General features: G+C 43.3%; 1 protein-coding gene across 4 annotated transcripts in view; it reads right to left on the bottom strand.

Moving 5' to 3' along the window:
- LOC123958434 (SH2 domain-containing adapter protein F-like) overlaps positions 1-11,141 on the bottom strand; it is a 96,478-nt gene extending 85,337 nt beyond the window's left edge. For 2 of the 4 annotated variants that reach the window (XM_046031753.1, XM_046031752.1), the window contains exon 1: positions 10,364-11,125. In XM_046031753.1, coding sequence (XP_045887709.1) covers positions 10,364-10,795 — 432 coding nt within the window. In that variant the 5' untranslated portion in view covers positions 10,796-11,125. Of the gene's footprint in view, positions 1-10,363 lie in introns of all 4 variants that reach the window. The other 2 variants (XM_046031754.1, XM_046031755.1) reach the window with 2 other exon arrangements.
- Positions 11,142-12,146: the final 1,005 nt, after the last annotated feature.

Genomic DNA, 12,146 nt, shown 5'->3' on the forward strand with positions numbered 1-12,146 from the left:
AAATGTTCATGTAAAAGTCAAACTCAGCAAGCTGAGCCTTATTGCAGTGCCTCTGCAGATAGCTCCTCCACCTTATCTTTGTTGTAAACACAGGACAAATGCTGTGTGTGCAGTGCGCAGTCATCCTAAGATAACTTGGCCACAATTTTCTAGTAAGAATGTAATGGCGAGAAACAATCCCTCAAGGCAATTTATTTAAGCTAAAATGATCACAATATATCTGTTGATATAATGCAGTTACTACCAGTAAGATACTTTCATGTTTCTAAGAAGCGTGCGCAAATCTGGTTACAATTCATTGAAGGCCTCTTGTGAAGACTGAGCCCTGCTGGATTCTATATCTCCCATACAGATTATGCAGATGGAAAAATGGCTACGGCTCAAAAGGAGAGACAGTGCAGGAGTGCATTTCCCACCATAAAGACCTGACATAAATGACACTTTATTGAAATGTTTCCAAAGAAACGCGGTTGTTGCTTGAGCTTCCGCCTCTTTATGAGCTTGGAAGAGTGATGTACCTGCTACTTAGGAGTCTGCAGAGGTAGCTAATCAAATTATTATATTTGCTATAAAGACACCTTTTCACAATCAGTCACAACGAGCTACTGCAGTCCATGCACCAAAGAAGAGCACTTCACAAGAGATAAACATTTATTTTCAGGTATTTTCATTTGCTATGCTTTTAATCTAATTGGAGAATTATTCAAGAGCAGCGATACAATGTTGTGTACTCACAGACAACAAGATATAAGCCTGCCCACTCATCTTCAGAACATATTTTACCTGATGATTGATTGCAAAACAGACATAAGCCAATGAAAAACACCCCTTCTATATTCTTTTCCAACCATTCGGCCTCATATTCTTGACTATAACAGCAACCATTAGCAGGCTCAGGATTTATAGAGTCTACAGTATGGGCAACATATACTTTACTATTTATGTTTAGAGGATTAGATTTAGCATTCCCCTATGCACATCAACGTGCCCAGCCATCAGTTTCACATGTGTATACCTCAGCGACATCTGTGCTGTTCAAAGAACCGCTCAATTCTGGCTGCCAACTCATTTATCCCCTCCCCCACCAACTTCAAGATTCAGACCACATTAAATGTTGGTTCTACAGATCTCTGCACTCTTACTACCCATGTGGGGCGGCTTTTGCACGTCAGCGGGGGTGAAACTGGTTCTTTTGGCACAACTGATTTAGCCTGTTGTTGATCATGGTTTGCACGGGAATGCTTCCAGATGCAGCAGCATCTGGAAGGGGGGGGGGGGGGGGGGGGGGGGGGGGGGGAGGAGTGGACTAGGCTTCAATCAATGCTCAAGGAGGATGTATAGTGTTCATTAACAGCGCTCATTCAAATCAGACATTCCAAAGACATTTAGTCTGTACATAAATTAACACTCATGAGGTTCCAGGCAATCACAATGAACTCTTAGGAATGTCCCTTAAGAGTTCCTTAGACCATCAGGAAGTTACAGATAGGATTGTCTTCTGTCATTTAAACTCGTCTTCATTACTGTGAAACTTCTTATAAAACTTAAACATCAAATGTCTGTCTCTTATGAAGAACCAATGGTTACTATATCAGTGCAAATAAACACCTACAATATTAAATCATTTCATTCAGCAGAATTTACAGCATATTTTATGTGACCATTGCTCAACAGTAATAATTGGTAGGCTGCTATTGGCAACCATTTTGAGATATCGGCAACCAATTCTTGGCCTTTGGTTGCCCTCAGTGGAAGCCACTTTTTAACATATAAAAAGTAGGGAAAGCAAACAGTATTTGTAATATTGCTGTTACAGTCAGAACCGGAACCACACAACATTGCACATGTGTTGGTGCACATGAGCTGCTAAATCATCTACCTGCCACCTGTACCATCAATACGCTGTCAGGCTATAACGTAAGTAGCTGTGTGTAAACGTCATCAGAATCACTCAAGCAAACAGGCTAAACTGCACTTGGAGAATAAAAAATAGATGCCCCACTCATCTATTCCTTTCTCTACTTGAACAAATCACCTAGTCGCTTTCACAATTTTAAGTAGCTAAATGTGTAACCTTACTATTCAATAAATTCATACTCTGGCTGCCCTCATCTCCTGATAAATGACAGCATCTTTAGCACCCAGGGCGGTGAAGCACAAAAAGCAGCTAAACCGGTCCCCTAAGGACCTCCTTCATTGAAACACACTCCACACAGCCACTTAAGGCCTCTAGTGGAGAAAGGAGAAGAGGCAGAGTTTTGCACACTATGAAGGTGCTCTTAGTATGCGACAGATATTCAAGATTAAGTACTTGACAACACGCTTGACAAAATCCAATTTCCTTCCTCTGCCCCCATCCCTCTGTGATAGATTTATTGGCAGTGTTTCTGCTACATACACTGGAATGTTGGAATTTTATAAAATATGATAGTCCCGTGGCCATGTGAATGAGCGATTTGACCTCAACATGGCCTACACCAATTTCTCTCATTAATACAGTTACAATTATAATGGAAACACTGATTTGTTGTTTGTTTGCTTTATTCGAGAATGAGGCAGCATGCTGAAAAGGGGAATAATAAAGTTGTGTGCCCATCAAACACAAAAGGATGCTGACACATACTGTAGACATGCAATTCTGTCCCATGTGACGCTGCTGCCACAACTCAGGCAAAAACACCATTGTTAATCATGGCTCCTATGAGATAAAAACTGACACAATTAGGAAAGTAGGGCTTCATGAAACAACATGAGGAGATCCACTGGGATGGAGGCTTTGATTTCGGGAGAGTGATTTATAGAGCAGGGAGAAAAACAAACCGCAGTCAGGCTGTAAACAAAGCTACAGATTTTGATGTGAGGGCGTCTTGATTAAGGCTGGAAGCTCTGTAGCCTCAGATAGCCTCTCTGTGGTGAGGATGCACTGAGGTCCCTGCACGTCACCTACACTGACAATAGAGCGAGCGCGCAGGGTGGAGTCCCATAACGCAGCCATTTCTGTGTGGCTTCCCACCTCTCTAGGCAGGCTATATTAGGAGGGGTGAGGAACAATCCCCAGTCTGTTGCCACAAAGAGCCCTCAGTGGAGCACGCAACAGCTATGTGCCGTCACCATTTGTCACCATTTCCGACATCTAGATTGCTCATGTCGAAACAGCCGAGAACATTAACCCTGGTTATATTTCAGCAAGCAAGCAGAAGCCAGAATACATAGCCTACACAGAGGGGCGAGCGCAGACATGTCAAGTTAAAAAGGGAATGTCACCAAGTTGTAAACACTTCCTGTCAGGAAGGGAGCACTTCCTTAATCCTGGAGCAAGCAAGCCATTCCTTATTTTCCACCAAACAACTACAGATTGTGGCTTTCTTTCTCTACCCATGTTCCTATCCCATTAACAGTCAATTTTAAATGTAGAAAAACAATAAAACATGAACTTTTGTGGATGAATCACAGTTCAGAGTGACATTACAACAGGCTCTGAAATATTTGGCAGACTCATTAGTCATTCAGAGTTTTCAATGAAATGAAAAGAAGGAATGTCAGCTTCCTGGTGGGCACTGAGATCGCAGGGCAGCTGTGTATGCAAGACGGAAGTCTGGCTGCCTCCTGCAGTGTGACACAAAAACAACAGCATGTACTCACACGCAGGAGATAAAAAGGCAAATCAAATCTCTATGATCTCAACAGTATATTGTATTTTGATGCAAAAATAACCAGCTTTGGTTAGAGCTGAAATTTGCATAGTTTTTACAAAGGGAGGGCAGAGCTACTGATTTTGCAAAACAGTGCAAAAAAGTCAATGTGTCATGCAGATTCTCCCTTTGTGCTTCGGATGGCATGCAAGCTTTAGGGCTCAATTTGTTTCCTTTTAGTCGGAGTGTGACGATCTGCCTGCCCACCAGGACTCCGTCCTTTCTAGACTCAGCTACACACACTGTCATTAAACAAAACAGAGCCATGTGTCTACAACTCCCAAGCGACCAGAGCTGCAGCACTAGACTGCAGGCTAATTGTGACCTGGTGGAATCATGTGACTGATGTTCGGGTGCAAAGCTAGAAAAAGCAAATCGAGCAACAAACACAAGAGGCTCCGTGGGACTCTTTAAACTGGAAAGAAGGCTCCCAGATGGAGGGGAAGAGGAAAATAAGCAAACAACGGTTAAAGGCCATAATTTTCAAGACCTATAACTTTCAATCACATGTGGCGGGATGGTTTTATATAAAACCTGCCCATGACTAGTTATTACACTTAGTGATGCTGGATTACAGTGCCGTCATGTAAATGTAATAGGATTTGTGGATTCACCAAAATGATATCTTGATGAAAAGCCGAACCTTTCGGTGCTCAATTGAATAACCATTACATTATGGTTTCCAGTGTATCTTCAGCTATAGGGTGACTTCATTCTGCCCGATAGAGGCGGGGCTTAAACATCTACACTCAGTGCTTTTTCCTTCCTTTCCAAGTGGCCTTCCAGGATTCTTGTCCAGGTCACAGGAATCCATTATAGTGCTCTTTTGTCATGGACAGTAAAGCATAAAAAAGACAGTGAGTATAAAATATGTTTGGCATGAAATGAACAATTTGTGGTGTTCAGGGCAGTGGGTTATTAAAACGGAATATCTTGTAGTCCTGAACTAGCCAGGGTGAAATTCTGCAGATGCTCAAAATAGTTCAGGAAATACACGGCATTCTTTGACACCTCAGTCATCCGCTGCACTTCATGCCTACTATCTAGACTTTACTGTCATGAGTCAGAGTAGCCATAGCATCACACTGTCTTAGCTATTTTCTGCCATTTATTATAATCAAAATAAGTATCTACTTACTTAAAAGATGTGAGTCACAATCTGCCCAAAACTGACGGTAACAAATTTGTCACTACTGAGGATGATTAAGAAAAACAACAGCTGCAGAATCCAAGACATGCGACAACACAGCTTTCACACCAAGCTGTTCATTATTTCAACCAGGGTCTCACTTTGTGACAGCAGCGGAAAATTACTTAAAATCATTACTGTTAAGGCTATAATATTATTCCCATTATATATTCACTCAGATTGGAGGTCCAGATGTGTAAACTAGTCCTAATTTATAACGATCTGATCTGAATATGACATTATGTCCAAAACTATGACTTAGCCAGAGCACAAATAAACAAGTTTGTGTAACTGTAGAGCAACAAGGGCACATCCTGCACCACTCCGATATCCAGTCAGGCCTGCTATCAACCTCACCAGTCTCCATCTGATACGAAAAGGTAGGGAACTGCACTTAAAAGGGGTGCTATAACAAAACATGATGGGCTCTGATGTTTTCATCCATTTTCTGGCTCCCTGAAGAAAACCACTCTCACAGACCCAGGTGATATTGACATCTGTGCTTGACATTTCTCCTATCACTGGCAGCGATGAGAGGGTGAAAGGCCGGTGGGATGCATCTATAAAACTCCACTGATGTCTGGAGTGCTGGGGTGAAAGGCCAAGCGAAGATATTCAGGTTGTGGGGAAATGAAGCAGAGTCGAGTTCAGCCACGCTCTACAGACACTGTAATCTGCAGGCCAGTCAAACAAGCCTGGTCTGCCCACGCTAGGAGACTGTGGCTCGTAAGGTGTGTCTGGTGAGGACATAATTCCGCTCTTTCACATACTGCAGCGCACCATCTCAAGTTCAGTATGATCACTACACATGCAAATGGACTTAAAATTATGCAAAGGACAAAAGGAAGGACGCCAACATCTATTCTGTGGCAGCCTGTATTGAAGCATCACTGAATGTGTTTGGACTGGCATTTATAGAATTTGACAGCATTTTTGCTACTAAATACAATGTCTAACCTTTACCACACATGTCTCGTCTGACTATTGTCAGTGTGTTAAAGCTGAAATCAAAAACCCAGAATTATCATTTTAACCTGCATGTTGCAGTTTGGTATAACAGAATAGACAGCACATTTGTTGTGGTTGGAGATCCTCACCATACTCTGCTACATAGGAATGTTGATCAGCTTAAGCGGGTCACTCCTGCCCTGTCTTCTTTACTTCACTAATATTGTATTCACAATCATATTAACTTGTCATCGCATTTGCTATAGTCTGACGTGTGGAAATGTTACAGAGTACAGCTTTCACAAGGTATAAACCACAAACTTTCAAAAGATGTTTTCAATATTTTTCTATATTTTTTTTAGCTACATTTAAAATGTAATCTGAGGTAAACAAGCCAAGCAGCAGATGTCAACTTGAAACGTTCATCTTCAGCATACTCAACAGGGCAAACAACAATTCAACATAAAGAAAGGATAACCGTCAGCAACAGGGAACATGTGTGAATAAATGGGCTGAACCTCTTTAAAATAAAAAAGGCACTGCTGCTCTCCAGAAGAACATTTTTGACAGAGCACACAAGTATATTAGAAAGACACACGAGAGCAAACACCTCCGTTCTTACCTGCGGTAGTGGTGACAAATTAAAAATGGCAGAAAATCTGTTCAAGCAGAAAAGGGCAGGGCCTATATGATGGATTTCCTCTCCCCCCCAGGACTCACAGGTAAATTAGAATAGAAATTGCCCCATTCTATCCACACCAAAACCTAATCAGTTCTTCTTTGACCTATAAGGTCTAACTTTCTACATAGTTTCGCTAAAAGCTGTTGACTAATTTTGAGATATCCTGCTCAATCCATATGCCTCCGTTGGCTGCACAACAACTGTCTGGGTTTGTGATCCAACTGCAGGGTTCTATAGATAGATAAGATCGTAGAAATCAAAGAGTCAAAGGGACCCCGAGCCATGAAGGGAGCCAAAGTTAGATTGGAACAGCAGTTTCCCAGGTGCACAGACAGATACTGATGCTGACGGAGCTGCGCTTCACAGGGATGCCGCAGCCTGTCAGCTCTGCGCTACTGCTTTTGTTTACACATTTCCGAGTGGAGCCCGTCATCACTTTCGCACGTCCTTGAGAGAAGTTGGGTTAGTGCTGAGTAGAGCGATGAGCTGGGAGATGAGGCCTTTAATTAGCACCAAGGCAGGATGATAATTGATCATCTCCCTCAACTCACTCTACCATGAAGGGCTTGGCATCATTAAAAACAAAACGCATCACAATCCCTTGAAAACTCATAACCGCAAGTAACAAACTGCAGGAAAATAAAGCTTTAAATGAAGAGCGCAACTCCAAATGTAGACAAAAATCCTTTGATCAAACTGACGCCTCTTAGATGATGATTGGCACAAAAAGCAACACAGAATTGGAACACTGAGATGAAATAGGATACCTATGAAAACACAGCAGATCCATTATATTTTGCAGAACAACTATACAGTATATCATTGCATATTAAAACTTCTTTTTTCCCCATTGCAGCCTGGTGAATAGAAATGGACTGGAGAAAATTCACTTGATGCTGCTATTGGCATTTCAGGCATTAGGTAAGCAGTGATATAATTAGCATTCATGAGTCAAGTAATTAAAACATCAATGTAACTGAGCAGTGCTGTTAAGACCCTTGTGTGCTCTTTGCTCAGTCTCCTGCTATCAGTGTTTAGGCTGTGCAGTTACAAAGACGACCAGGTTCCTGTGAAGCTACTGACATTTACAATCACAGTGACGGCGATGTATGTGTGAGTGTGTGTCTACGTGTGAGCTAGAGAAATACACTTTTTTTCTTTTTTAATCACTGTCCAGATGTCTATCTTAGCTTGGAGGGGGGGGCTGAGAAAAGTAGCCATACAACTGTTTCAACATGAAGCATCCCCAAACAAGAACACACACTGTGAACCCAGTACACTTTCAACCTTTCAACACTAGCCTGGAGGGAGAGTGTGTGAAACAAACTGCAAACAGTGTGTCCTCCCACAGAGACAGTTGAAACAAGTGTCTATATAATGAGACCATCCTACACTTCTAAAACCGTCACCTGGAGAGCTCCTCTAACAAGGATTTACAAACAATTATCATGGCCAGCCACAGTCTAAGAGAGAAAATCCTTAGCTTCCAAACAAACTGTAATGCTCACAAACGTTTGAACACAAAGCCTCACAACACAACAAGCAACAGTGTGGCTACGGAGGAGCATGGTGACTTATTTGAAGGTTGTTTTTTTCTGCAAATCATTCATCCACTATTTAGAAAATTCTATATACCAAAACAAATGTAAGAAAGACTGCAAGGCGACATGTTTTTATGAAGGTATTCCTGCTGCAAGCTTCCCTTTCCTCCTGAGGGTGACAGTAAGCCATGCAGCGAAAGCACTCACTCAATGTTAAACCGACAAACTCTTACAAAACCAAATGAAAGTTTCCTGATTATTATGATGGATTATACAGCACAGACAATTTCAAAGTCTGTGCATGTTTTTAATACCCTATTCTAAGATAGATGGCAACAAACTCTAAAGGTGGCAAAACAGCCCCAGATATCTCCAGTTTGTTGAAGTGTGAACCACCATGGACAGTGTGAAGAGGAGGTACAATGTGGGGGGAAAAAAGAATTACCTATTTTCCATCACACTTCCCTTTCCACAACGTTTTTATTTAACCTTCAGCACCTGACAAGAGACCTTTAAACCCTTCTTTCTGCATACTGCTTTCGCCCACCAGCTGTCAGTACTGACTTAGCTTGTCCATAACATCATTCATATTGGTAGGTGTGAGGTATTTAAACCATACTACACAATCATTTGCCTGCCTGTTAAAGCCATATGTGCACATGAAGAAGGAAAGAGGAGGGGGCAGAGGCAACTGTATTCCTGATGGGGGAGATCCAAATAAGCCTCAATTAACACTAGACAGCTATAATCCATTTAATCAGCTTGAACAGCTGCGGTGGCTGGGTGAGAATTGTAAATTCTGGTTTCCTGCATGTTTTCCAGATAACACACGGCTGTATGATTATCGAACCTGCAAACGGAGTTCGTGAGGAAGCTGGAAAACAGTGGCTGACTGTTTAGGAAAAACAAATCTTGGCACAGAAGATAGTTTTATGAGCTACACACAGCTCCCAATCTTTGCGTTGAAGGCATTTGGGAAATTCTGGTGACAGTAACAGTTGTGTTTTGAGGGCCGGGGAGAAAAAACGCAGTCCTTCCTTCACGGACCACTCCTGTGACAGGTCAGCCACACTGTGGAATACAAAGAAAAGTGTTGAATAACTGTGAACTCGCCACACGTCACAAGACGGGGGTGAAAGAAGACACAAGAGGAGGGGGAAGTAACGAGAAGGTGAAATCGAGATGACCACAGACATTTTCGGAACGTGAACAGAGGAGGAAACAGTGGTGCACAGTGTGTATTTTCACAGGGCCGTGCTTTCTCCTCTGTACAAGAGCTATGCAGACACTGAAACATTCCTCAGCGGGATGACACTCATCGTGAGGTATGCCCTTAACCTCGCTGACACTGAATATCTCCAGTTTCTCCAAATGAATTCCTGAGAAGCCTGATATGACAGCGTGCTCCAAGGCAAAGCCTGCATGCATACTGCCTGGCTGTCTCCACATTCACTTTGTGCTGATGAGTGTGTGAACAGCTCCCAGCATTAGCCACAACCTCAAAAGGTAAGGGGAAAAAAGGCACAAGGGTTTTGCAGTCTTATTCAGAGAACTGTGCCAAGAGAGGCTCAAATTAGAGTCATATATTCATAAACCCATAACAATCTTTACATGTAGTTTAATCACCCCCACCCCCAAGGCAGCAGGCATCACAACAGAACGAACTTTCACTAAATTGATCAGTCTAGTTATAAAAGATTAGATTAAAGTTCATTTAGAGGCACAAGTCTGGATCACATTGTTGCCTGGGGAATAAGCGGGACATAGAGATGGGCACAGCAGGAGCACGTTTCAGCCAGTAGAGTTTGCCAGCAGTTTTAGCATCAAGTTCACCCTCACAAAGTAGGCTCAGCAAGAGATCGCAGTTTTCAGTATTAAAAAGGCAAAATCTGCTCCGGTAATGAGCTGCGTGTCGTAGACACAGTGCGCAGACTGCTCCCTCCACAGCACTCCCTGTAGTGCAGGTTAGTTATTAGACAGAGCTGGATGTCGCAACTCATGTGGACAGCCGTTTGCGATAACAAGTTCTGCCAGTTGTAACGATTCATTTCTTACGGGGAAAAGGGAAACGCATTCATAAAGAAGACAGTGTTTGATATTAGCTTTACAAAAAGATGTGAAAGCACAATTCTGTGATTTGATATTGAGAAAGCATTCCTCAAAAGATAAATGTTTAGTAGCTTCAGTAACCACTTTTTGTTTCTTCAGGGTGGTAATTTGAACATTCCGCCTATAGACACAGCTATAAATAGAGTCGTTGCTCTGTACTTCACCACAGACTAACTTAATGTCCGGACTAAACTTCACCCACCTTCTCCTTGTTGTCGTGGTCCGAGGGAGGTGAAGTGGGAGATTTAACGCTCCCCACAGCAACAGCTTGGGTGACTGTGACACCGCCGCCTGGAGCTGGGCTGCCCTTTTCGATTGTTTCCACCTTGATAAGTCGGTGTTTTGGTGACACATACTTGATATCCGGCGACACCACATTGTTCAAGCTCGAGGCAAATGGGACATTTCCACCGGGAGTGTACGGATCCTCGAAGTCCAGCTCTTTTTGGAGTTTGTAAGCAGCGAGGATGTCCGGCTGAGCGGGACTGGGGAAGGTGGCCCCGGAGCTTGTTTGTTGGTAGCCAGGCGCCCCGGGCACACCGGTGTGACAGTGTCTGTAGTCCGGTTTCGGGGGCGCCGGAGGGGGTGCTTTGGTAGTTTTGAATCCTAGGTGCTCCTTGAACCACTTGGCCATGCTGCCAGTGCATCGCTCTCAAGTCAATGAATGTAGTTTAGTTGCACCTTTCCTGCCAGCGGAGCCCGAGTCTGTTCGTCAAAGTGGGATCCTCGGGTCACCCGCGGCCAGCCGAACGGTGTCGGAGCGTGTCGCCAGGCTCGTGCGACCCCGTCGGTGCGGAGAGGAGTGCGCGAGCAAGGGGGAGCTCGGCCACAGGCACTTTCTGATCTGCCCTGCCGCAACTCTGACACTCACCGCTCGGCTGCTCACCACGTCAGGTTTCCAGACTACGCAACATGGGAGCGCTTGTGCAAGAGGAACACACGCCCCCCACAACCTGCCCTCCCTACCTGAGAACATTCACTGCCACCTACCGGCCCTCTGAAACTCCGCTGGCTGTTGACTATAGTCCATACCAAAAACCACTGCATGAAGGCGTCTGTAGTTTAAAAAAAACTCTGATGTGCCTCTCTTGTCTCAGGGATCCCCGGATGTGGACGTTTGGGGTGGTATGCAGAATATCTGGGCTGCCTGTAGTGGAAGAATAAAATGATACAAGTTTTGTTAATGCTCTTAAATTTCATAGAACATAGGTCTGATTTAAATTATTGGATTAATTTAAAAGAAATGAATTTCCATTCCTCTCCAGTGTGAAGTCTACATTTCCAGAATATTTGACTTTGAAAATGTAAAACTGTTTTATATTTTTTTAAAAGCCCTACAGGTAAATATTTTTCCACCAATAGGACTCAAGGGTAAAGTGTCCTGCGCTCATTCTGTGATCTCATGTCCAGATGGCCATTGCAGACTATTTTAATTGCAAATTGCATTGCCAATGACCAGTGGAGAGGGATGCTGCAGTATACTAACACTGGGCACTGTTCTAGCTAAGTTCATTAAACCAATCCATGAGTAGGGGAGGTGAATTGTTCAAAGCAACAATACAAGCAAACATTTCTCTCTAAGGTGTCTTTCGATCTCTTTGACACAGAAGGTCAGAGGTTCACATGCTAAAGTCTAATTGCCTTTGCCATCACAGGACAGAGTTAAAAATCTCCCATCTCCCCTCCCAGACACTCCAGCAACAGTCTGCATTAACAGGAGTCATGGCTGCAGTGCAGCGGGTTTTTATGAAGCAATATTTCTTTTTTAATAACACCACACACACAGCCTTGAGCAAGTCACAGTGTACAGATCAGAGTTTAACCCTGGCAGGCCCCTGGGAGAGACAACTCCATGCTCTAGAGATCAAAACAAAATCTATTATTTCTGTCCTGAAATCCTGCCATCGCTGCACTTTGGGCTTGTAGAGGGAAATTTGACCAGTGCAATTTCCCTGCACTTTATAGGAATAATTTCACCCCACAGC

Source organism: Micropterus dolomieu, linkage group LG20 (assembly GCF_021292245.1).
Source record: "Micropterus dolomieu isolate WLL.071019.BEF.003 ecotype Adirondacks linkage group LG20, ASM2129224v1, whole genome shotgun sequence".
Classification (NCBI taxonomy): domain Eukaryota; kingdom Metazoa; phylum Chordata; class Actinopteri; order Centrarchiformes; family Centrarchidae; genus Micropterus; species Micropterus dolomieu.